The sequence below is a fragment of the Oncorhynchus kisutch genome, linkage group LG8 (assembly GCF_002021735.2).
Source record: "Oncorhynchus kisutch isolate 150728-3 linkage group LG8, Okis_V2, whole genome shotgun sequence".
In the NCBI taxonomy this organism is placed as follows: domain Eukaryota; kingdom Metazoa; phylum Chordata; class Actinopteri; order Salmoniformes; family Salmonidae; genus Oncorhynchus; species Oncorhynchus kisutch.
Window position 1 is genome coordinate 10261662 of NC_034181.2, and position 27399 is coordinate 10289060.

At 42.3% G+C, this 27399-nt stretch overlaps 1 protein-coding gene across 2 annotated transcripts; it reads left to right on the forward strand.

The window, feature by feature from the left end:
* Positions 1 to 364: 364 nt before the first annotated feature.
* Positions 365 to 17478, forward strand: LOC109896204 (up-regulator of cell proliferation-like). 2 transcript variants are annotated; one of them, XM_031829663.1, is made up of 4 exons: positions 365 to 688; positions 10015 to 10102; positions 10202 to 10237; positions 11309 to 17478. In XM_031829663.1, exons 2-4 carry the CDS (start codon positions 10051 to 10053, stop codon positions 15007 to 15009), a joined length of 3789 nt encoding a protein of 1262 aa, XP_031685523.1. In that variant the 5' UTR covers positions 365 to 688; positions 10015 to 10050; the 3' UTR covers positions 15010 to 17478. The 2 variants fall into 2 exon arrangements, with proteins under 2 accessions (XP_031685523.1, XP_020346091.2); XM_020490502.2 differs by having other exon boundaries at positions 386 to 688.
* Positions 17479 to 27399: the final 9921 nt, after the last annotated feature.

The window sequence follows — 27399 nt, forward strand, 5'->3', positions numbered from 1 at the left end:
GACCTCTGCCTGCCCTTGACCTGTAGTTTGCCTGCCCCCCTGTTTTTGTAATAAACTTTTGTTACTTTGAAACTGTCTGCATCTGGGTCTTATCTGAGCCTTGACAGCCCCAGGACCAGTGGAAGCAGAAAAGCCCAATAACAGTATAGGGTTATTTTCTGCTTAATGCGTTCTCATTTCAATGCCAAACCCACCACGGATGTGTGGCAAAATAGCTTTATTTTCCATGTGATCTGAACAAAGCACCGATTCCATTTCAATTGCCAATGCCATTTAGCGGCTAGGGGAGGGACGGGTGTAGGGGAGGGAGGGGAGTAGGGGAGGGAGAGGGGACTAGGGGAGGGAGAGGGGACTAGGAAATGTCTTCAGACATTTGCATTTCTTGTATGACATGAAAATAGAGCTCTTGGAATGCAATGTATCGTGTCATGCATCAAGCCTCACAAATTGCCAACGTCTGCTGCTGAATTCTGCCTTGCTTTTGATGATGTTATGCATCTTTAAATTCCTACTGGTCATCATTCCTACACTGCACAACAGTCATTGGTGTGATTGTTAACTCACGCCAGGAGTCGGATAACAAAATCAACAGACTACTAGGTAAAGAGACAGTGACGGTGAAATGTCTCTCTGAAGGTGAACCGTGTTATTTTCATACTGGTCTTCAGTATTCATTCATTCTTACCGGGTAAGTACACTATTTAAAATAATATAATTGTATTATTTTTTGGTGCCTTTACTGTAGTTACCATGCTTTGATCCAAGATCACTTGTTGAATGATTACAGCTAAGCCAACCTCGCATGAAAACCCCATTGATTACAGCTAAGCCAACCTCACACGAAAACCCCATTGATTACAGCTAAGCCAACCTCACACGAAAACCCCATTGATTACAGCTAAGCCAACCTCACACGAAAACCCCATTGATTACAGCTAAGCCAACCTCGCACGAAAACCCCATTGATTACAGCTACAGAAGTAAAGTGGACTACAGCTTTTTAGACTTGTAATTGAGGGTAATTTTCAAAAAAAAGATGCAAAACAGCTAATTTGACCCAAGCCAGTGTAATGGAGGTGGTTAGGTAAAGCCTATTGGTCACATTGGTGCCTGTGACCAGGATGGTTCTCAGTGAAAAGTAGGGGGTCAAATAACAAAGGCAGTTTGGCGAACCATGTTTGACCTGAAGACTTGCATTAGCTATAGAGCAAATACAAAGGCTTTCGCTCAGTGGGCTAACACAGAAAGATTGATAATATCTTCTACCAATCAAACGATTGAACATTTTGATTTGATTCATACAGTTGTTTAAGTAACTGCATCAACTACCTTTCTCTCAACTTTGAAAAACAACTGAACTTTTAACCACTTTCCCAACAACACACAACAAAACATATGAAATCTTGGAATGTTTCAAATGTGAAATCAGAATAGAAATAGTTACTTCTACAGTTTGCATATTGTAACGGTTCTCTTGTGATGAAGGAGAGGAGGACCAAAACGCAGTGTGTAACGGTTCTCTTGTGGTGAAGGAGAGGAGGACCCAAACGCAGTGTGTAACGGTTCTCTTGTGGTGAAGGAGAGGAGGACCAAAACGCAGTGTGTAACGGTTCTCTTGTGGTGAAGGAGAGGAGGACCAAAACGCAGTGTGTAACGGTTCTCTTGTGGTGAAGGAGAGGAGGACCAAAACGCAGTGTGTAACGGTTCTCTTGTGGTGAAGGAGAGGAGGACCAAAACGCAGTGTGTAACGGTTCTCTTGTGGTGAAGGAGAGGAGGACCAAAACGCAGTGTGTAACGGTTCTCTTGTGGTGAAGGAGAGGAGGACCAAAACGCAGCGTGTAACGGTTCTCTTGTGGTGAAGGAGAGGAGGACCAAAACGCAGCGTGGTGGTTACTCATGTTTCTTTAATGAAGACGCTATACATGAATAAACTAACGAAAACAATAAACGTGAGAACTCAAAACAGCCCTATCTGGTGCAAAACACAAAGACAGGAACAGACAAACTAGACACACAACATAGAATGCCCACTCAGATCACACCCTGACCAAACAAACATAGAAACATACAAAGCAAACTATGGTCAGGGTGTGACACATATTCCTTGTGTAGTAACCTGTGTGTAGTTATTTGTGCTGAAATAATTATGTGATCTAATTCCCTCTGCCTCTAAAGTAATAAGGTTAATATAGCGATCTATCAAAGAAAACAAAATATATATATAAAATATATATTTTACTAAATTTAGCCACTTAAATGTCATGCATCTATTATTTTAGAGGGGGAACGAAGTACATGAGGATTGAGGAGTGGTGGTCCAGGTCGGAAAATGTTTATTTTTTCAAACACCGGAAACATATTTTTCCTGCGGTCTAGATCCTTAATCGTTATTCCTAATTCTATGTAAATATATATATATTCTGCATAGGTTATCTAAGCATGGCTCTTTACGTGTTTCATTTTAATTAATGATGCACATTGATTCTTTAACATCTTAAATGCAACTAAATTAAATCTAAAATGGAATCTACGTAATCCCCACAAGTAACTATTTATCACGAGAGGACCATAAAAAAAAAAACTAGTAATCATGCATACTCCAAGAAAGGTTAAAATCTCACCTTTCTGCTAAAAAATTGTTATACATGAGGTGTCGTCACTTTTGAGGACACAGGCTCAGGTACAAGGTACAAATATTATACAAAAATGTAATATTTTATATGCTGTGAGTAGCTGTGAAGTAGGGTTCAGCTAGGAGTCGATGAGCAGATGAAAGAGCGAACGAAATTGTAGGAGGGATGTCTAATTGAACCTGAGCTATCACTTAGTGCATTTCGTTCTACGGTATCTACCACAGGCGACCTCTCAAGGCTAGGGGAAGCTTATCTTTCTCTTAAGTACATTTTATTGAACTGCCAAAAGTATATAGTCTGATTAGCTTACTCCTGTCTATATATAAATCAATAAAACAATTTGAAATAGGCTACTAAAGCATGATTCCGCCACATTCACTTATTTTTTTAGAAGTAGGTTGTGCATTATTATAAATCGCATTGCCTATAGTAGGAAGGAACGGCAGCACGCGCAATATGGGCAGATTATTTTTGAGTTACGCAAGGCATATTGCAATATATATTTTTTAATACAATCGCAGATACACGTAGTTTGGAAAGCAAATGGCTATTGCTGTAAAGAGAGGCAATGAAAAGACTAATCTGTCTTTTAGTTATCAAAATTCTCAACAACCTTATAGCCTATCTTATTGGCACCAATGGAGATCGGCCAGATCCCTGTTTTCGGTCATTTCCTCCTCTAGATGGACCTCGTGTTTTATTTGCGTCTGTGGACACCCCTTCAAATTAGTGGATTCAGACTATTTAGGCAAATTAAGAGTAGGAAAGGATGATAGTGTCTGTGTCACCAGTAAGTACAGGTAGCAGTGTTAATCCCCCTGCACAGTCTGACAACTTTCTCATGGCTTCTGGAAAGAAATGCTTTTGGCTCAATCAGTGTCGCACAAAAACGTTCAAAAGGTTTTCCCCACTAAGAAACAAGGCCGAGCCTTCTCTGGGCTCTCCTCCACCCATTACGGGGTCTGAGTCATCATTAGCTCTGACAAATTGAAAACCCTAGTTATTCTAGACACAAAACTTTTTATTTATGCTGACAAACACATTATTGCTCGTTGTGAATTTAGTGTCCTTCAAATCAAATCGATTTACAAAACACTTTTTAACAGATGTCATAAAGCGGTATGACGGCTGCTTGGTCCCATGGTGTTTATACTTGCATACTATTGTTTGTACAGTGGTACCTTCAGGCTGTCACGCCCTAGTCAAAGTATTTTGTGTTTATCTTTATGTATTTGGTCAGGCCAGGGTGTGGCATGGGGTTTTTGTAATTGTGGTGTGTTTGTCTTGGGGTTTTGGTGGTGGTATTGGGATTGTTGCTAGTAGGGTTATCTAGCAAAGTCTATGGCTGTCTGGAGTGGTTCTCAATTAGAGGCAGGTGTTTATCGTTGTCTCTGATTGGGAACCATATTTAGGCAGCCATATTCTTTGAGTTTGTCGTGGGTGATTGTTCTTAGTGTCTTACTTGTACTCTCTGTTAGTTTGCACTAGATAGGCTGTTTCGGTTTTCATTACGTTTATTGTTTTGTTCGTGTAAGTTCGTGTTATTTTGTTTCATTAAATATGAATCGCAATCGACACGCTGCATTTTGGTCCGATCCTTGTTCTACCTCTTCGTCAGAGGAGGATATAGAAGAAAGCCGTAACAGAATCACCCACCACCAACGGACCAAGCAGTGTGTCAACAGGCAGGAGCAGCCCAAAGAGGAGAGGCGCTATAAGGAGTTCTGGACATTGGAGGAAATCCTAAACGGAGAAGGACCCTGGGCTCAGCCTGGAGAATATCGCCGCCCCAAAGAGGAACTGGAGGCGGCGAGAGCAAAGAGGCGCCGTAATGAGGAGGCAGCACGGCGACTCGGAAGGAAGCCTGAGAATCAGCCCCAAAAATTTCTTGGGGGGGGGCTCAGGGAGAGTGTGGCAGAGTCAGGAGTCAGACCTGAGCCAACTCTCCCTGTTTATCGTGAGGAGCCTAGGAGGAGACCCGAACCAGAGCCGGTGTTGGAGGTGAGCGAAACAGAGACCGTGAAGAAGTTAATGGGGAAATTGGAGGAGAGAGAAATGAGGGAGTTGCTGTGTTGGTGCTTTTTGCATGGAATTCGCCCGACGGAACGTGTCGGGGATTTGATGGCACCTGGGTTAGCGCTCCATACTCGTCCTGAGGTGCGTGTTAGTCGGCTGGTGAAGTTGGTACCAGCCTCACGTACCAGGCCTCCTGTACACATCCCTAGCCTTGCATGTCCTGTGCCAACACTGCTCTCAAGATCTCCAGTACGCCTTCACGGTCTAGCCCATCCTGTGCCACCTCCACACTCCAGTCCTCCGGTAGCAGCTCCCCGCACCAGGCTTCCTGTGCGTGTCCTCGGTCCAGTAACACCAGTACCAGCACCACGCACCAGGCCTTCAGTGCGCCTCGCCTGTTCAGCGCAACCAGAGTCTCTCTCCTCTCCTGCGCTGCCGGAGTCTCCCGCCTGTTCAGCGCAGACAGAGCTGTCAGTCTGCAAGGAGCTGCCAGTCTACATGGAGCAACCAGAGCTGTCAGTCTACATGAAGCAGCCAGAGATGTCAGTCTGCATGGAGCAGCCCGAGCTGCCAGTCTGCATGAAGCAGCCAGTCTACATGAAGCAGCCAGAAATGTCAGTCTGCATGGAGCAGCCCGAGCTTCCAGTCTGCATGAAGCAGCCAGTCTGCATGGAGCAGCCAGAGCTGTCAGTCTGCATGGAGCAGCCAGAGCTGTCAGTCTGCATGGAGCAGCCAGAGCTGTCAGTCTGCATGGAGCAGCCAGAGCTGTCAGCCTGCATGGAGCAGCTAGAGCTGTCAGTCTGCATGGAGCAGCCAGAGCTGTCAGTCTACATGAAGGAGCCCGAGCTGCCAGTCTGCATGAAGCAGCCAGTCTACATGGAGCAGCCAGAGCTGTCAGTCTGCATGAAGCAGCCAGAGCTGTCAGTCTGCATGAAGCAGCCAGAGCTGCCAGTCATCAAGGAGCTGCCAGTCATCAAGGAGCTGCCAGTCTGCATGGAGCAGCCGAGCCGCCAGTCTGCATGGAGCAGCCAGTCTACATGAAGCAGCCAGAGATGTCAGTCTGCATGGAGCAGCCAGAGCTGTCAGTCTGCATGGAGCAGCCAGAGCTGTCAGTCTACATGAAGGAGCCCGAGCTGCCAGTCTGCATGAAGCAGCCAGTCTACATGGAGCAGCCAGAGCTGTCCGTCTGCATGAAGCAGCCAGAGCTGTCAGTCTGCATAGAGCAGCCAGAGCTGCCAGTCATCAAGGAGCTGCAAGTCTACATGGAGCAGCCAGAGCTGTCAGTCTGCACGGAGCTGTCAGTCTGCAAGGAGCTGTCAGTCTGCAAGGAGCTGTTAGTCTGCAAGGAGCTGTCAGTCTGCAATATCCCACAAACACAGGTGGGAACAAACACTACTTAAATATGATCCCCAATTAGAGACAACGATTACCAGCTGCCTCTAATTGGGAATCAAACAAATCCCCAACATAGAAACATGAGAACTAGAACACCCACATAGAAAATATAAACTAGACTAACCCCCCAGTTACGCCCTGACCTACTCCACCATAGAAAATAGGGACTCTATGGTCAGGACGTGACATGAACCAGACTTGTGAAGGTCTACAATTTTTTTCTGAGGTCTTGGCTGATTTATTTTTATTTTCCCATGATGTCAAGCAAAGAGGTACTGAGTTGGAAGGTAGGCCTTGAAATACATCCACAGGTACACCTCCAATTGACTCAAATTGTGTAGCTTATAAAGCCATGATATCATTTTCTGGAATTTTCCAAGCTGTTTAAAGGCACAGTCAACTTAGTGTATGTACATTTCTGACCCCCTGGAATTGTAATACAGTGAATTATAAGTGAAATAATCTCTCTGTAAACAATTGTTGGAAAAATTACTTGTGTCATGCACAAAGTAGATGTCCTATCCGACTTGCCAAAACTATAGTTTGTTAACAAGAAATTTGTGGAGTGGTTGAAAAACGAGTATTAATGACTCCAACCTAAGTGTATGTAGACATCCGACTTCAACTTTACTTTGCACACAAACCACTTTGCGTTTGTAAGTAAGAAATCATGAATGTATTTACTTGTGAATGCCTTCGTTCAAAGTTTATCTCTGTCGGAACCAGCCCTCCTTAGGAAGGGTGATGGGTTTTTCAGTGACACGCTTGTAAGGCTCTGATTGTCCGAAAGGGGTCCCCACTTTCTCTTCTTCTACTGTTGTTCACTCTGGAAAATGCTCATTGAAAATGTCACACCTTGATCTTTTTCACCTGTCCTTGTGATTGTCTCCACCCCCTCCAGGTGTTGCTTATTTTCCCTAGTGTATATATTTCCTGTCTCTCTGTGCCAGTTCGTCTTGTATGTTTTTCAAGTCAACCAGCGTGTTTTCCTGTTCTCCTGCTTCTATTCTCCTTTGCTAGTCCTCCCGGTTTTGACCCTTGCCTGTTTTCTGGATTCCGCACCTGCCTGCCTGACTACTTCTGCCTGCCCTGACCTTGAGCTTGCCTGCCACTCGGTACCTCCTGGACTCTGAACTGGTTTTGACCTTTTGCCTGTCCACGACCATTCTCTTGCCTACCCCTTTTGGATTGGTTAATAAATATCAAAGACTCAAACCATCTGCCTCCCGTGTCTGCATCTGGGTCTCGCCTTGTTCCCTTATAACTACTGTGATTTGAGAAGACTAGAACAGGGGTCCACTTAAATTTGCTATTCTAGATATTCTTCTTAGGACAGCTAATCAGCTGTATCAGTGATTGTCTGAGAGGGGAGTTTTTCGCCTCTTCCTTGTGTTGATATTCACAGTTCATACCACTTTAGACATGGGCTGCAGCTTCCCGTCTTTCCGGGAGTTTTGTCTTCATCTCGTGTTGAGGTTCAAAGTTCCAACTGTTTCAAACGTGTAGCTACCGCTTCATGTTTTTCTGGTTGAATGTTAATTTCTTTACCAATCCTTTTATGTACTCTGAGAGATAGGGCGGTTCCGTCAGGGCGACACGCTCTCTGATTTCACTCGGGGCGTGACTACTTACTGTGCACAGTTTATGGAAGACAATTTGTCTTATGGCTTCTAAAATCACATTCCTATCTTAACGAAAATACTTTGATCATTTTTTATATTTCATATACAACGTGAAGGATGGAAACTTGCCAGATAAAGGAATGTACTTTCAAAGTTAAAGTATTTCCTTTATAGCCTTTTTAATGACATCACAAAATAAAAACCAATATGACATTCGTTTTCTATCAATCATCTGACTATTCCCCACATTCTTATGTTAGAAATATTGTTCCAGTACTCGCTTTAATAACTCTTTCGGCAGGAAGACTGTCTGTATAAACAAAGGAACATTCCTTTTGTTAATACTGGAGCGGGATCTCCTCTCCTTTAATTTACGACAAGGTGTGAGCTGTCAACCCCCACCAGCGTGGTGAGAGAGATCTGGTGAGAGAGTTCTGGTTACTGTCATCCATAGCCAAGCTGATCTGACTCATTGGATCCTCACAGGACATTCATGACAACTCTCTGATCATGAAGCACCAGATTCTCTGGTCTGATGAAACCAAGATTAAACTCTTTGGACTGAATGCCATAGAGGAAACATGGCACCATCCCTACAGTAAAACATGGTTATGGCAGCATCACTAGTCAGGATCGAGGGACAGATTAATGGGGCAAAGTACAGAGAGATCCTTGATGAAAACCTGATCCAGAGCACTCAGGACCTCAGACTGGGGTGAAGGTTCACCTTCCAATTGGACAACGATCCTAAGCATACAGCCAAGAAAACGCAGGAGTGGCTTCGGGACAAGTGTCCTTGAGTGGCCCAGCCAGAGCCTGGACTTGAACCCAATCAAACAGCTGTGCAGCGACGCTCCCTATCCAACTTGACAGAGCCTGAGAGGATCTGCAGAGAAGAGTGAGAGAAACTCCCCAAATACAGGTGTGCCAAGCTTGTAGCTTCATACCCAAGAAGACTCAAGTCTGTAATCGCTGCCAAAGGAGCTTCAACAAAGTACTCAGCAAAGGGTCTGAATACTTATGTAAATGTGGAATATTTTTTATTTTTAATAAATTGTAACATTAGTAATCTAAAAACATTATACTTTAAAATGTTTTTTATTTTTTTATTTGTGTTTTTTCAGTTCACATCCGAAATGGTGTAATGAGGTGTCCACATGCTATCAGAGGTTTGGAGTTCCAACTGGAAAATGTAATTTGAATGACCCTTCAAGTTGTAATTTCTAGTGGGAAACTCTGAGTTGCTGAATTGTGAAGTTTTACCACTGACCTTTCACTGTTGCCACCAAAAAATTACCACAAATCTGTTTTTGACAGTAACAAACTTATCAATGTGGATAATGTAGCTAGTTTGGCCATATTGTCAATGTTAAGCAGTCTAGCTAACTTTTTTTTATTTGCAGCAAAAATAGTTCGCTTTTCTAGCTAGCTAAAATCTTATTGGTTGAATTATTGATCCGACTTTAAAAGCACTTGACACAATCATGTCAGACTTACGACCTACTTCTTGTAAAAGTTACCTACTTCCAAGGAGCATGTGAACGCCTCGTGTTTCAGACACGTGTAACGAATGTCGTCGGGATAAGGAGAAGGTGAGGACCAAGGTGCAGCGTCATCTTTATTTATGAATGGAACACTGAATGAAAAAACAACAAAAGAGAATGAACGAAACAGTTACAAAAACAGAAAACAACTACCCATCAACACAGGTGGGAACAGAGTACCTAAGTATGGTTCTCAATCAGAGACAACAATTGACAGCTGCCTCTGATTGGGAACCATACCAGGCCAAAACACATAGAAATACAACACACAGAACAAAACATAGTTTGCCCACCTCAACTCACGCCCTGACCAAACCAAAATAGAGACATAAAAAATAACTAAGGTCAGGACGTGTCAGCATGTATGTCTCAGCAAACTAAACTCTCGTGAGATAAACTCAGCTATTTGTGTTGCTATTTATGTTCACTCAACACTGTTTTTAAAATTCAACTCAAACTGAGAAAGAAAAAAATCATTGGGTTAGTGGAGTATTTGATGTCAGCTCAACAATTTCCCAATTTTAAATCCAGCCAATAAGGATATTGCTACATGGACTTTTTCTAAGTAACTTTATCCTTTAAACAGTGTATATGTATATATTTTTATTATATATTTGTGATTCATGTATAGCATTTTAATGCTTTTGGGCTGAAATCTCAAACTAATTAGAATAGAATATATATCTCAGTAACTGTAATTGCCAAAATATTAACATGATTGAATGTAGATAGTTTTTACTGTTTTATGCTGTGGTTTGATTAGGCTACATCAAAGGGATTACACTGTTTGCTTGCTTCTTATAGAGGGAAGTCAGAGACGCCAGAGAGAGAAGGAAGAAGATGGGAGAGGAATGCCCATTGACCATGGCTTCCCATCCAGAGGAAATAGAATGTAAGTACATCCTTCAACTACTTGTAGTGAATAATAACAACAACACAGATTCCATTGACTTCATTGTTATGCTCATTAAATTGTTATTTTTGTTGGCAGTGAAACACTGGCCAGTGGCCTCCCAACTCAACCCAGGTAAAGTTCATGTCACTGTCAGCTGTCACTATATCAATTTGGTCTTCATCTCTAACAACCTAACAAATACCAACATATAACAAATAACAAATTGAGCTTCATCACTAAGTATTTTGTCAGGCCAATGCAGTTCTGTATGCTGCAATTATCAATAAACATAAGCTACATGCTGATGCTATATATTGGCCAAAGAAAGTCTCTGCAGCCACCATATTGGTACTCCTCAGGAGGAGCAGTCCTCCATAGGAATGAATGGAATACTACAGTATTTCAGTGTAATGTTTCAAGGACAAAATTACATGTATTAAGTATTTATTTGTTGTAGTGGGGACAGTAACATTGGCACCGTTTCCAATTATGCAGATTTCAGCTTTAAGGTTTCTGTAATAGGTTGTTATCCATAAAATACCACAACAAGGTGCACAGCGTTCAATTTGCCTGCTGAGGGATTGCTAAAGAAATGTTACCATTATTGGGTTGTAATATGATGAGCAGTCAGAAATACTAATTTCCGATTTTAGCTAGCTAGTTGAGGTACCTAGGTTGGTGAAAACAAATATTGAATATATGTTTGTGTGAGCATTTAAATAAAAATGTTTCTAGCTAGCTAGGCAAATGCAACCTACTGCTACACAAGAAGAGTCTACAATGGATGTGAAATCAACATAATCCACACATACGTACTTGTCAGTTAATAATACAGTCTTATTTTATATCAGTCAAATATTCAAATAATGGTGGCCAATCTTGAAAAAAAGAGAGGTGTAATCGAGCTGTATTTTCGCACTGTAATACATGAAGCAGGCTGTGCTTGACCCCCATCTGGGAACAGAATGTTTAGAAAGAAGCTAAATATGACATCATTGATAACAACCTATAGAATATACTTGGGAAAAAAACAAATGTAGACATTAATAAATGCATTTGTATATCTTCCAAAATGTTTTAAACAATAGCGGAAGAGTACAAAGATGGTGGTGCGGTGGCTTTCGAAACAGTGCCCCCTGTCTGTCATTTAGTGTTTATGTACCTCATTAACAACCTCACTGAGTTTCCCTGTTCTTATTTTAGGTCCTCTGAAGACGTTACTCCACAAACTTGGTCTGGAGAAACAATATCCTAATAAACTGACTCTTAGATCTTTGCTTGAGATCAACAAGGACAGCATTTCTGATGACGCTGTTGACTCACTCAAAGCAGTACCACGGTACTTTCTGAGGAAACTATTGATTGTCAATGCAGACTGTAGGAGTTGTACATGTTTACCTGAGGATGAAAGTAGCATAGACCTTTATAGAGATGAGAATCCAGAGGATAATGAGGTAAATCTTCTAGATCTCATCACTGCACTTTTCTTCTGTGCTGACAGTTTCCTGCAGCAGGAAATGGCCCTCAAGATGTCCATGTGCCAGTTTGCTGTGCCACTCCTGCTACCCCCGGGCACTGGCAGTCAGAGCACCCTCATGTTGTGGGCCTTGAGGGCTATCCTTAAAGAGTGGCGCCCACATGCTCTATCAGAGTCAAAAGGGTTTGAGGAAGGTAATATTGTCTTTGAGCAAATACCTTTCATCTCCTTTGTCAGGCTTAAAGATTGTAGCATTTCCAAATCGCAGCTCTTGAATCATATCTTTAGCAGTGGCCAACAGATTCACAACATTTTCCCTCACAAAGACATGGATGGAGGGACAGCTCCAAAGACGATCTCAGGTGGCTTGGTAGAGGCTTGCTGGTATCTTCCATGTGGAAAAAGTAATGTTGGTGGATTTCCGGAACCACTAACCGTTGCTAATTTGAGAGGAGATATTTGTGCTTCACAAGCACAATTTAGTTTTCTAACCCAAGTGTCAACAGCCATCTTCATCTTCCTGGACAGTGTTGATGAAGATGAACAGAAGTTGTTGCTCTCTCTTGGGGACATGGGATCCAAGCTGTTCCTCGTGGTGAATTCCAAAGGAGAGGAGAGCCGTAATGCTGAAACGTCGGTAAATGAGATAATGGAGGCATTCAAACTAAAGTCAAACAATAAATTGATATGGAGAACAAATGCAAACCTTGCAAAATGTTCACATTCGATCAGGAAACCCCTAAAATATATTTTGAAGGAATGTACTTCAAAAATAAGCATAGAAAGCATGTCAAATGACGCTATCGAGCTGGGGCTGTCTGTTGATGAATGTATGACTGAGGCCTCAAAATCAGCAGCTGAGGAGATTCTGAAAGGCATTGGAGACCAGAGCATAGTGGATTACAAGAGGAACCAGCTGCCATTGCAAGGGGAACACTGGAAACAATTAGCTAAGCTAGAGAAAGAGGAGTGCAGGTTAAAAAACTCAGGGGAAAGCAGACTGGAAGAGTACAGAGCCAAACTCCAGCAGGATAAACTGAAGATTAGAAGAGAGCAGAACAAGTACAAGACTACCACAGCTATGGCAAGCTTTCTAGGATACCTGGCAACAACCGATAAAGAGGAAAAGGCCCTATTTCTGAAATGGTTACAGCTCAAGCTAGATATACGTTCACAGAAAGACATGTCATCTCTGCGCAACAGATTCCAAGAACAGTCTTTGGTGAAGCAAGGTAATAAATGTTTGGAAGAGCTAGATCAATGTATTTTAGACTCATCTCTAGGAATCGAACATTTCATGAGAGAGATGGGACAAATCTACGAGGCATCCAGTCTTGGAAATCCCCAAGCATCAGCAGAACATTGCCCTCTACCTGCCCTGGCAGCTGAGCTGCTGTTGGATGGCTATCCATTTGAGCTTTTAGATGGAGATGCCTCCAACATCCCAGAGAAGTGGGTGACTGATGTCCTGATGGAGCTTCACAGAAAGGTAGGAGAGAAGAGTAAGCTGCTTGTACTAACTGTATTGGGGGTACAGAGCACAGGGAAATCAACACTGCTCAACACCATGTTTGGTGTACAATTCCCCGTCAGCAGTGGCAGATGCACAAGGGGAGCATTCATACTTTTCCTCAAAGTTGGAGAAGACATGAGGAAGGACCTGCATTGTGACTTCATCCTTCTAATCGACACAGAGGGTCTCAAGTCACCATCTCTAGCACAGCTGGATGAAAGCTGTGAACACGACAATGAGTTGGCAACTCTAGTGATCGGTCTTAGTGATGTCACAATCATCAACATTGCCATGGAGAACTCAACAGAGATGAATGACGTCCTGCAGATAGCTGTTCATGCCTTCTTAAGGATGAAAGAAGTTGGGAAAATTCCAGTTTGTCATTTTGTGCATCAAAATGTGGCAGGAGTGTCTGCACACAACAAGAATGTGACGGACAGAAAACATATTCTGGACCGACTCAATGAGATGACACAGATTGCAGCTGAGATGGAGAAGCGGGCCTCTGTGAATAGATTCACTGATGTATTGGATTATGATGCAGACAAAAACAACTGGTATATTCCTGGGCTGTGGCACGGCACACCACCAATGGCACCTGTCAACACAGGTTACAGTGTAGCTGTTTTGGACCTCAAGAAGAACCTTCTAGAAGTTCTTAAAACATGCAGGTGTGAGGAACCTTCACAGATCCCAGAATTCATCGAATGGATGAAGAGTTTGTGGAAAGCTGTGAAATATGAGAACTTCATTTTCAGCTTCAGAAATACTCTTGTTGCTCAAGCATATGACAACCTCTGGAAAGAAATGACTCAATGGGAGTGGGAAAGCCGAAAGAACATCTATACATGGCAGACGAAGGCAGACCTACAAATCTCAAACCTTGAGGTAAACAGCTTTGAAATTCAGTCAGAAATCCAAGACTTGCAGAAATCTTTAAAATCTGAGGCATTGAAAATGGTGGCAACTCTGGAGAAAGAGATGACAGAGAAACTGGATGCATACTACAAAAAGAAAGACAGAAATGTATCCCTGATAGAAAAGAACAAAATAGATTTCTTTCATCATATCTGGGATGTTCACAGAGATATCTTAAACACAGAGAATAATAAACTTGACATGGCCGTTAAGCTTAAGATCAGCACAATCGAGGCCGATGATATTCATAGAAAACAGAAAGTCAGGATTGAGCAGAAGGTATTGCAGCTTCTTCAAAACCCCAGTGACAACAAAACCCCACTCTCAGACGAGCAGCTGGAAGATGAGTTTGGGAAGATGTGGAGCCAAGAAGTTGTGAAGATAAAAGGGTTGGAAGAGCAGGACATTCCTTCTCATGTTTTCAAGCAGTTGATAAGAGATTTCTCTAATCGCAATGTGAATGAGGAGTTTCAAAATGTAGAGACTCTGACAGCCTACGGCATGGAGCCTTTCAAGGCCAGGGATAGACACATTTGTACTATGACAAAGTTCAAACTGAAAATGATGTTTGGGAGAGAAAAAAAAGCGAAAGAAAGTTTGCAGAGATTTTCAGAGAGTGTTATTGATACCTGCAGAAGGATTATCCTAGATTCCACAAAATCTCAAACAGATTACCATGACTCTCTTACAAAAGAAGTTCTTGAGAAGATAAACAAATCTCTGAAAGAAAACTACAAGGACCTAAAAACAAATACAAAGTTTGAGGTTGACCTGAAACTGCACATATGTGGTATTGCCTCAAGGGAATTCCTTCAAATGCACAGGAATTTCCTTCTTCGCAAAGATCCTCAAAAGCGTCTGGAGGAGTCCAAGAATCAGTACTTGTCTGCTTTCATAGACTTATACAGAGAGAGAGACCATTGCCAACGCAAAGCACAGGACTTTGTTCAGCACAGTCTCCGACCAGCGATCTTACAATACATCAATAGTCAATAGGTTCCTTGGGACTGACATTGTAGATGAAATGGTGATAAGCAGCCACGCAGCAGAGTACAGCTCCCGATCATCCTTCCAGTACTCTATCCTCAAGGAGCTGCTGGAAAAAGATGACTTCCAGGCCTTTGTCAAATACTTTGAGAAGTACGAGATCTATGTTAAAGATTTGATATGCCAGCACATTAAAGAATGCTTTTCAGCTGAGATGTCGTTTGACATGTTGAAAAACAAGAGGCTGAAGGAGATCAATCAAAAGATAATGGAGGCCATTGAAAAAGCTAGCCAACCTCTGCCCAATGACACTAAAAGTGTCCCAGAGTTTATGAAAAACCTGTGCAAACATCTTGACAAAGACCTCTCCATATCTATGGACGCTGTTGAGGTGGTCCTCTTTCAGATAAGTACTACCTGCGATCGTTTCACCACGAGTCTCCACGAGTCACTGAATGACTTGAAGCAGCAAATGCAAGATGAATTCTCGAAATCCATTGACATCATTGAATCCCTTTACGCCCTTCCCATCAAACCTCAGAACGAGCTCTTCATGCGTGTGTCGGGTTGTGCGAAGCAGTGCCCCTTCTGCAAAATGCCATGTGATGCTGGAGGTAAAGAACACAGACAGCATCACGTAAATGCACATCGACCACAAGCGCTGGGCAGCTACAGAAGTGTTCAGACTCAAGAACTGATTGAAACACTTTGCACAACTGATGTAAACAGTAATAAATCATTCAAAAATGGAGACACTGACTGGGAGCTTCACCCTTACAAAGACTATCGTACCTATTACCCAGAATGGAACATCCAACCAGACTCAACTGCTGAGGCTTCTGACTACTGGAAATATGTCCTGGCGACATACAACGACAGGCTGGCTGTGATGCACAATGCCAAGCCAGCTGTGATTCCAGAGGCATGGAAGAGCATCACGAAAGCGCAAGCATTGGAAGGCTTGAAGGTAGCTTTTGGTATAAAAGTGTAGGTAGTAGCATAATTTTCCACCTGAGTGCAATTTGGGCGACGACTTCATTTATGAAAATCAATGTTCAGAATGTTATGCTGTGTAAATTAAAATCATGTTGTAAGATTTATTCTCTGAATGCTCAGTAGATGTATAATCTGTGTTCCAGGTACATACGGCATCTCCCATGTTTAGACAGGTTGGCCTCCCGCTAGAATGACTGTCCCATGTACCTGTTTATCCTCAGTGACAGGAAGCTAAATTACTGTAAAATAATCCCTTTTTTTAAAGCTTTGTAACATGCATACCTGTGTCACTGTCCAAGGTAAAATCACTGTAAAATAACCCTGCAGATTAAAAAGGATTACGCTCCATAATAGCCTAATTTGTCTCACTGTTCCAGATAATGGCATGTTAAAAATCATTAGAATCATGTTTAAACTTACTTTGAATAGGTTAGAGATATCATTTTTGGGGGCAAGATGAGACAGATTGTCACGTTCTGACCTTTATTTCCTTTGTTTTGTATTTAGTTAGTATGGTCAGGGCGTGAGTTGGGTGGGCAGTCTATGTTTGATTTTCTATGATTTGGGGATTTCTATGTTTCGGCCTAGTATGGTTCTCAATCAGAGGCAGGTGTCATTAGTTGTCTCTGATTGAGAATCATACTTAGGTAGCCTGGGTTGCACTGTTTGTTTGTGGGTGATTGTCTATGTTAGTGGCTTGTGTCAGCACAGGTCTCATTTGTAGCTTCACGGTCGTATTTGGTTTATTGTTTTTTGGTTACTCTTTTGTATAGTGTTCAGTGTTCTCTTTATTAAAATTGACTATGAACAAATACCACGCTGCATATTGGTCCTCTGATCCTTCTCGCCTCTCCTCTTCAGATGGCCTCTCTCCCACTCTCTCCCACTCTCTCCCACTCTCTCCCACTCTCTCCCACTCTCTCCCATGAATTGTTTGATGTTTAGGTTTGTTTTGCTGTTGCTTTTGTTTTTCTTTATTGTAAAGCGACTTTGTGTTTCAGAAACGAGCTATATAAATACTATGTATAATTATTATTAGATGACGATGACACCTAGAATCTCTACAATGTTCAACAACGGGAAGAGATGACATGACTGAAGAGGGAATTGATCGAGTGGCACTATCATGTTCACCCTGATCATGTTCACCGTGATCATATTCACCCTGATCATGTTCACCCTGATCATGTTCACCCTGATCATGTTCACCCTGATCATGTTCACCCTGAACATGTCGTCGTATGTCTTTTAATGGAACTGTGCGTGTATAAATATTGTATTCAAGACATGATTCAACTGTGACAAGGGGAAGGTTTTTAAACAATGTGTCAAAAGCAAAATATGCTTATTAATTCAATCTGATTTGTCATTTGTGGTACAATATTGGTGAGGTTGTACAATAATTAACATATTGATGAAATGATGTTAGTCACTGTAGTCTTGAGAAAATATGCAGAATGTAATAAACAACCTATTCATTTACTTTGACTTAATCAGTATATTATTTATATAAATCTCTCTGTCTCTCTCTGTCTCTCTCAGTCTCTCTCTCTCTCTGTCTCTCTCTTCTGTCTCTCCTCGCTCTCTCTGTCTCTCTCTCTCTCTGTCTTCTCTCTCTCTGTCTCTTTCTCTGTTGTCCTTCCTCTCTCTCTGTCTCTCTCTCTCTGTCTCTCTCTCTCTGTCTCTCTCTCTGTCTCTTCTCTCTCTGTCTCTCTCTCTCTGTCTCTCTCTCTGTCTCTCTCTGTCTCTCTCTCTGTCTCTGTCTCTTTCTCTGTCTCTCTCTCTCTGTCTCTTTCTCTGTCTCTCTCTCTCTGTCTCTCTCTCTGTCTCTCTCTCTGTCTCTCTTCTGTCTCTCTCTCTTGTCTCTCTCTCTGTCTCTCTCTGTCTCTCTCTGTCTCTCTCTCTCTCTGTCTCTCTCTGTCTCTCTCTGTCTCTCTCTCTCTCTGTCTCTCTCTCTCTGTCTCTCTCTCTGTCTCTCTCTCTCTGTCTCTCTCTCTCTGTCTCTCTCTCTCTGTCTCTCTCTCTCTGTCTCTCTCTCTCTGTCTCTCTCTCTGTCTCTCTCTCTGTCTCTCTCTCTGTCTCTCTCTCTGTCTCTCTCTCTCTTTCTCTCTCTCTGGCTCTCTCTCTCTGTCTCTCTCTTTCTCTCTCTCTCTCTCTCACTCTCGTTTTATGTCAATGGATTTGATTTTTGTAGTTCCCTTCAGTGGAGGACTCCCTCTACTGCTCTATTCTGGTAACTCAAGTCACTACATATAAATGATGTTCATTAATACAATGTAGTTTAACATAAAGTCTTACACACACACACAATAATCCTCTACACTTTTTCCATTGAGAGATAATCTGCTCAGCAACTGTTATGAAACAAGACACCAGTCTTCACCATAGTCAATAGTTAGTAGTTACACCAACTGGATTGCGGTAACTAGTCACCTAGACATTGTCGTGTCTTTGGCATCATTAAAACTGAAGACATATTTATCAAATAACACTCTGTAATTATTATTACGTGATTAAACTAGCATAACAAACTGTTAAATAATGTTTCTAAGTAGTTTATATACAGAAAGGGTTACAGTCATGGTTTCACTGAAGTGTGGAGTCACAACACCACATCTTATTGAGTCCAAGGTTTGGCAGGGATGCCTGGGATTAGTCAATCACAGATGCAGCAGAGAGTCAGTCATCATTACAACACCTGGAAAATCTAACAGATGTACTGATGATACAATAGGAACGCCCAGAGCCTTCTATTCGTTAGAGTTGAGTTAAAGGAGCAATCTGTAGTTCAAACAACAAAGCGTTCTCCCTGCCAATGTTTTGGTAAACAGCTGAGGGAAGGGTATGTAAAAATGTAACCACTCTCAAATTCATAGACAGAGCTATGGAGGCAAGGACTGACCATCCGTGATATCAAAAGTATTGTTTTAATCTCTATTTCGAGGCTATACAGTTTTTGTTTCCAGTTACATTTTGGGTTCTGATGGGTGTTACAGTTGATCTGAGTTCATGAGGCATTTCTAAGTTATATTCTTCAATAATCAATGAGTGCTTAAATGCAGTAGTTGGGTACTCATCAATACACAATGAGAGAAGATCCAACACGGCTGTCAATGATTGGTGGGTATGAAGACTAAAACAATGACATTGTTAGAGGTTCCTTCCTGTAGCGTTTCACCAACCAATAGTAAGTGGTCACAGGGAAGTAGTAAGGGGTAATATGTCAGGAAGGATAAGATTAAATGTCTGGGGGTGTACATTTGGCCAGGACATCTGGATATCAAACGTGGGTCAAGGCACCATGAAAACAGACCTTTTCTGTTCCTGGGACAGAGAATTAATGCATCACAATCAAAGGTGAGAAAACAACTTAAAAATACACTCATTTTATAAGAATGTTTTATAAGAATGTTTATCTGCAAGTATTAATGGTTGATAACTGGAGGTAAATATTGTCTCACTATTTGACAAAAACTGACAGGTTGCAATATTTTGATTATTGTTGCAATGCGACAACAGTTTATTAAGGGTTAATAATGAATTTATAAATGATTAAATAACTGTTAATAACATAATTATAAACCCTTTATGAACCATTTATAAACGGTACCTTACTGTAAAGTGTTACCAATTGAACTACTTTTGGCTATTTAATATAGGCTCAGAACTTTAAATGAATCCAAACACACCAAGACAGTTGTGAAGAGGGCACGACAACACCAAGACAGCACGACAACACCAAGACAGCACGACAACACCAAGACAGCACGACAACACCAAGACAGCACGACAACACCAAGACAGCACGACAACACCAAGACAGCACGACAACACCAAGACAGTTGTGAAGAGGGCACGACAACACCAAGACAGCACGACAACACCAAGACAGCACGACAACACCAAGACAGCACGACAACACCAAGACAGCACGACAACACCAAGACAGTTGTGAAGAGGGCACGACAACACCAAGACAGCACGACAACACCAAGACAGCACGACAACACCAAGACAGCACGACAACACCAAGACAGTTGTGAAGAGGGCACGACAACACCAAGACAGCACGACAACACCAAGACAGCACGACAACACCAAGACAGCACGACAACACCAAGACAGCACGACAACACCAAGACAGTTGTGAAGAGGGCACGACAACACCAAGACAGCACGACAACACCAAGACAGCACGACAACACCAAGACAGTTGTGAAGAGGGCACGACAACACCAAGACAGCACGACAACACCAAGACAGCACGACAACACCAAGACAGTTGTGAAGAGGGCACGACAACACCAAGACAGCATGACAACACCAAGACAGCACGACAACACCAAGACAGTTGTGAAGAGGGCACGACAACACCAAGACAGCACGACAACACCAAGACAGCACGACAACACCAAGACAGTTGTGAAGAGGGCACGACAACACCAAGACAGCACGACAACACCAAGACAGTTGTGAAGTGGGCATGACAACACCAAGACAGCACGACAACACCAAGACAGCACGACAACACCAAGACAGTTGTGAAGTGGGCACGACAACACCAAGACAGTTGTGAAGAGGGCACGACAACACTTTTTCCCCCTCGGGAGACTGTAAAGATTTGGCATGGGTCCCCAGATCCTCAAGAAGATTTATACAGCTGCACCAGAAAGCATCTGATTGCATCACCCCCTGGTATGGCAACTGACCGTAAGGTGCTACAGAGGGCAGTGGGTACAGCCCAGTACATCACTGGGGCTGAGCTTCCTGACATCCAGGACCTATATATACTAGACAGTGTCAGAGGAAGGCCCAAAAAATTGTCAAAGACTACAGTCACCCAGGTCAGAGGTAGGCCGTCATTGTAAATAAGAATTTGTTCTTAACTGACTTGCCTAGTTAAATAAAGGTTAAATGTAAAAAATAAAACAAAATAAAATAATAATAGACTGCTCTCTCTGCTACCGCACGGCAAGTGGTACTGTAACGCCAAGTCGAGGACCAAAAGGCTCCTTAACAGCTTCAATCCCCAAGCAATAAGACTGATGAATAATTAATCAAATGGCCACCAGGACTATTTACATTGACCCACCAAGTATAAACTCTGGTGTGTGAAGACATGTTCTGTCACGCCCTGATCTGTTTCACCTGTCATTGTGATTGTCTCCACCCCCTCCAAGTGTCACTTATTTTCCCCAATGTATTTATCCCTGTGTTTCCTGTCTCTTTGTGCCAGTTCGTATGTTTTCAAGTCAACCAGCATGTTTCCCCCTTGCTCCTGTTTTCTAGTCTTCCCGGTTTTGACCCTTGCCTGTTTTTATCTGGACTCTGTACCCGCCTGCCTGACCCTTCTGCCTGCCCTAACATCAAGCCTGTCTGCCACTCTGTACCTCTTGGACTCAGACTCTGGTTTTGACCTTTTTCCTGTCCACAATCATTCTCTTGCCTACTTCCTTTTGGATATAACTAGACAACTAAGACTCTAACCATCTTCCTCCTGAGTCTGCATCTGGGTCTCGCACTGTGTCGTTATAATGTTCGTTGTTTCTTTTCTTTTCATGTTCTGTTCTGTTCTAGCACCTTGAAAAGGTGAAGTAGATAATAAGGCAGCGACATATGAATCTTAAGGCAGCGAAATATGAAGACTGTCCGAGACAGGTGCAGACTTACACTAGGTACTGTACCTACAAACCTAGGTTTAACAATTCCAATCATTTGACCAGTGTATCCTGTTTTCTTTGTTCTGTGTTTTATTATCTAGGCCCAATAGAAATACCTGGATGTTCCAGTTGCTCTTTTAAAAACTTCAGACGTACAGCAATGGTTTTTTTGGACAGCAGTGGCTTCTTCCGTGGTGTCCTCCCATGAAAACCATTCTTGTTTAGTATTTTACGAATTGTAGATTAATCAACAGAGATGTTAGCATGTTCCAGAGATTTCTGGAACTGTGCACTCGTCTGCATCGACCTGGCCAAGGCTTTCGACTCTGTCAATCACCGCATTCTTATCGGCAGACTCAATAGCCTTTGTTTCTCAAATGACTGCCTCGTCTGGTTCACCAACTACTTCTCAGATAGAGTTCAGTGTGTCCAAACGGAGGGCCTGTTGTCCGGACCTCTGGCAGTCTCTATGGGGGTGCCACAGGGTTCAATTCACGGGCTGACTCTTTTCTTTGTACAGTCATGGCCAAAAGTTTTGAGAATGACACAAATATAAATTTTCACAAAGTCTGCTGCCTCAGTTTGTATGATGTCAAGTTGCATATACTCCAGAATGTTATGAAGAGTGATCAGATGAATTGCAACTAATTGCAACGTCCCTCTTTGCCATGCAAATTAACTGAATCCCAAAAAGCATTTCCACTGCATTTCAGCCCTGCCACAAAAGGACCAGCTGACATCATGTCAGTGATTCTCTCGTTAACACAGGTGCGAGTGTTGACGAGTACAGGGCTGTAGATCTCTCTGTCATGCTGATTGAGTTCGAATAACAGACAGGAAGCTTCAAAAGGAGGGTGGTGCTTGGAATCATTGTTCTTCCTCTGTCAACCATGATTACCTGCAAGGAAACACGTGCCGTCATCATTGCTTTGCACAAAAAGGGCTTCACAGGCAAGGATATTGCTGCCAGTAAGATTGCACCTAAATCAACCATTTATCGGATCATCAAGAACTTCAAGGAGAGCGGTTCAATTGTTGTGAAGAAGGCTTCAGGGCGCCCAAGACAGTCCAGCAAGAGCCAGGACTGTCTCCTAAAGTTGATTCAGCTGCGGGATCGGGTCACCACCGTACTGGTTGCTCAGGAATGGCAGCAGGCAGGTGTGAGTGCATCTGCACATACAGTGAGGCAAAGACTTTTGGAGGATGGCCTGCTGTCAAGAAGGGCAGCAAAGAAGCCATTTCTCTCCAGGAAAAACATCAGGGACAGACTGATATTCTGCAAAAGGTACAGGGATTGGACTGCTGAGGACTGGGGTGAAGTCATTTTCTCTGATGAATCCCCTTTCCAATTGTTTGGGGCATCCGGAAAAAAGCTTGTCTGGAGAAGACAAGGTGAGCGCTACCATCAGTCCTGTGTCATGCCAACAGTAAAGTTTGGTGACGAACAATGCCTTTTGCAGCATGATGGAGCAACTTGCCATAAGGCAAAAGTGATAACTAAGTGGCTCGGGGAATAAAACATCTATATTTTGGGTCAGTGGCCAGAAAACTCCCTAGACCTTAATCCCATTGAGAACTCAAGAGGCGGGTGGTCAAACAAAAACCCACAAATTCTGACAAACTCCAAGCATTGATAATTCAAGAATGGGCTGCCATCAGTCAGGATGTGGCCCAGAAGTAAATTGACAGCATGCAAGGGCAGATTACTAAGGTCTTGAAAAAGAAGGGTCAACACTGCAAATATTGACTCTGCATCAACTTCATGTAATTGTCAATAAAAGCCTTTGACACTTATGAAATGCTTGTAATTATACTTCAGTATTCCATAGTAACATCTGACAAAAATATCTAAAGACACTGAAGCAGCAAACTTTGTGGAAATTAATATTTGTGTCATTCTCAAACATTTTGTTCACGACTGTATATTTCAATGATGTCACTCTTGCTGCTGGTGATTCTCTGATCCACCTTTACACAGACGACACCATTCTGTACACCTCTGGCCCTTCTTTGGAAACTGTGTTAACAAACATGCAGACGAGCTTCAATGCCATACACCATTCCTTCCGTGGTCTCCAACTGCTCTTAAATGCTAGTAAAACTAAATGCATGCTCATCAAGCGATCGCTGCCCGCACCCGCCCGCCCGTCTAGTATCACTACTCTGGACAGCTCTGACTTAGAATATGTTGACAACTACAAATACCTAGGTGTCTGGTTGGACTGTAAACTCTCCTTCCAGACTCACATTAAGCATCTCCAATCCAAAATGAAATCTAGAATCGGCTTCCTATTTCGCAACAAAGCATCCTTCACTCATGCTGCCTAACATACCCTCATAAAACTGACTATCCTACCGATTCTTGACTTCGGCAATGTCATTTACAAAATAGCCTCCAACATTCTACTCAGGAAATTGGATGTAGTCTATCACATTGCCATCCGTTTTGTCACTAAAGCCCCATATACTACCCCCCACTGTGACCTGTATGCTCTCGTTAGCTGGCCCTCGCTACATATCCGTTGCCAAACCCACTGGCTCCAGGTCATCTATAAGTCTTTGCTAGGTAAATCCCCACCTTATCTCAGCTCACTGGTCACCATAGCAACACCCACCTGTAGCACACGCTCCAGCAGGAATATTTCTCTGGTCATCCCCAAAGCCAACTGTCACGTTCTGACCATAGTTCTGTTATTTTATTCTTTGTTTTAGTATGGTCAGGGTGTGAGTTGGGGTGGGCAGTCTGTTTGTTTTTGTGTTCGGCCTAGTATGGTTCTCAGAGGCAGGTGTCGTTAGTTGTCTCTGATTGACAATCATACTTAGGTAGCCTGGGTTTCACTTTTGGTTTGTGGGTGTTTGTTTTCCGTGTGAGTGTTTGGTCCATGTCACGGTCTTCCTCCTCTTCATCTGAAGAGGAGAGGCGAGAAGGATCGGAGGACCAAAATGCAGCATGGTTTGTGTTCATCTTGATATTTAATAAAGAAAACACTGAACACTGAAACACACTATACAAAAACAATAAACTAAATAACAACCGTGAAGCTAATGAGAACTGTGCTGACACAAGCAATCAACATAGACAATCACCCACAAAACCCAACACAAAATAGGCTACCTAAATATGGTTCCCAATCAGAAACAATGACTAACACCTGCCTCTGATTGAGAACCATATCAGGCCCAAACACAGAAACAGACAAACTAGACATCCAACATAGAATGCCCACTCAGATCACACCCTGACCAAACAAAACATAGAAACATACAGAGCAAACTATGGTCAGGGTGTGACAGTCCACACATTACTGTTTCGGGTTTTCGTTCGTTCACTTTATTGTTTTGTATTTCAGTGTTCAGTTTGTTTCATTAAAGATTACATCATGAACACTTACCACACTGCGCTTTGGTCCGATCCTTACTCCTCCTCAGACGAAGAGGAGGAAATCCGTTACACCAACACCTTCTTAGGCCGCCTTTCCTTCCAGTTTTCTGCTGCCAATGACTAGAACAAATTGCAAAAGTCACTGAAGCTGGAGACTTACATCTCCCTCACTAACTATAAGCATCAGCTGTCAGAGCAGCTTATCGATCACTGTACCTGTACACAGCCCATCTGTAAATAGCACACCCAACTACCTCATCCCCATATTGTTATTTTCTTTTGCTATTTTGCACCACAGTATCTCTACTTGCACATCATCATATGCACATCTATCACTCCAGTGTTAATGCTAAATTGTAATTACTTTGCCATTATGGCCAATTTATTGCCTTTCTACATTTGCACACACTGTATAGAGATATTTCTATTGTGTTGTTGACTGTACGTTTGTTTATGTGTAACTTTGTGTTGTTTTTCTCACACTGCTTTGTTTTATCTTGGCCAGGTCGCAGTTGTAAATGAGAACTTGTTCTCAACTGGTCTACCTGATTAAATAAAGGTAAAATAAAAATTTTAAAATAATAATAATTCTGTAAGTCTTCAGCTGACACTCTAGGATTCTTCTTAACCTCATTGAGCATTCTGTGCTGTGCTCTTGCAGTCATCTTTGCACTATTATGGAGAGTAGCAACAGTGCTGAACTTTCTCCATTTTCAGACAATTTTTCTTACCGTGGACTGATGAACATCAAGGCTTTTAGACATACTTTTGTACCTCTTTCCAGCTTAACGCAAGTCAACAATTCTTAATCTTCAGTTTTCTGAGATCTCTTTTGTTCGAGTCATGGTTCACATCAGGCGATGCTTGATCTGAATAGCAAACTCACATTTTGTGAGTGCTTTTTTATAGGGCCAAGGCAGCTCTAACCAACATCTCCAATCTCGTCTCATTGAGCTTGACTCCTGACTTTAATTAGCTTTTGGAGAAGTCATTAGCCTAGGGGTTCACATACTTTTTCCAACCTACACTGTGAATGTTTAAATGATGTATACAATATAGACAAGAAAAATAACATTATTTGTGTGTTATTAGTTTAAAGCAAACTGTGTTTGTTTATTGTGGATGAAGATCAGATATTATGACCAATTTATGCAGAAATCCATGTCATTCCAAAGGGTTCACATACTTTTCCTTGCCACTGTACATAATTATCCCTTACAATGCAAAGATTGAATATTGGTTGTAACAGGAGTGGCCTAATATTTACAAGTAAGACCACAAGATGCTTGAGCAAATGTTTGATCACAGCAAGTGGAAACATGGAATTTAGCTAAAAGATATGTGAGACTAGGGTCATATAATCTCAAAAGAACATAACGAAATTCTACACATAACCACAGTGGCATATCAAGACATACTTCATCCTTTACAAGACATACGTCATCCTTTACAAGACATACTTCATCCTTTACAAGACATGTCCTTTACAAGACATACTTCATCCTTCCCAATATATACTTCCTCCTTTACAAGACATACTTCATCCTTTACAAGACATACTTCATCCTTCACAACACAGACTATTGTCTATCGGTAAGATATGCTGATATTTACCGAGTATTAATTCATTGAGCAAATGTTTGGTCACAGAGAGTGAAAACGCACACATGGCATTGGACAAATTTCCACCCCAACCTTGGTGGAGACGACACAGAGAGACGACACAGAGAAGATGGTCATTATTCACATCCAGCTCTCCTGTAACAACTTTACATTTTCACTCTGTCTGTGTTTTTTCACTTGGTAAATGTGTGAGTACCCGAAAAAGTTTGAACTAGTCCATTCAGGATTTAATCCATTCACACTCCTATGGAGAAATTCCATTCAAATTGAAGTACAGGAATTGACCCCAACTCTGGCTGACAGACCTGTGGTTTGAAAACAAGAGGGTGTGCTAGCACTGAAACATGAGCAACATCAGCCCACGTGGTTTAAATAGGGGAGTTGGAAATGGTCAAATTCAGAACTCAATTAAAACGCAATTCATTATTTATATTTCACTCCACTTATTTTCATCTCACACCACACTATTATGAGACCCGCAGGACCAGGACCAGGATCTATTATGAGACCTGCAGGACCAGGATCTGTTATGAGACCCCCAGGACCAGGATCTATTATGAGACCCGCAGGACCAGGACCAGGATCTATTATGAGACCTGCAGGACCAGGATCTATTATGAGACCAGCAGGACCGGGATCTATTATGAGACCCACTGGACCAGGATATATTATGAGACCCACAGAACCAGGATCTATTATGAGACCCGCAGGACCAGGACCAGGACCAGGATCTATTAT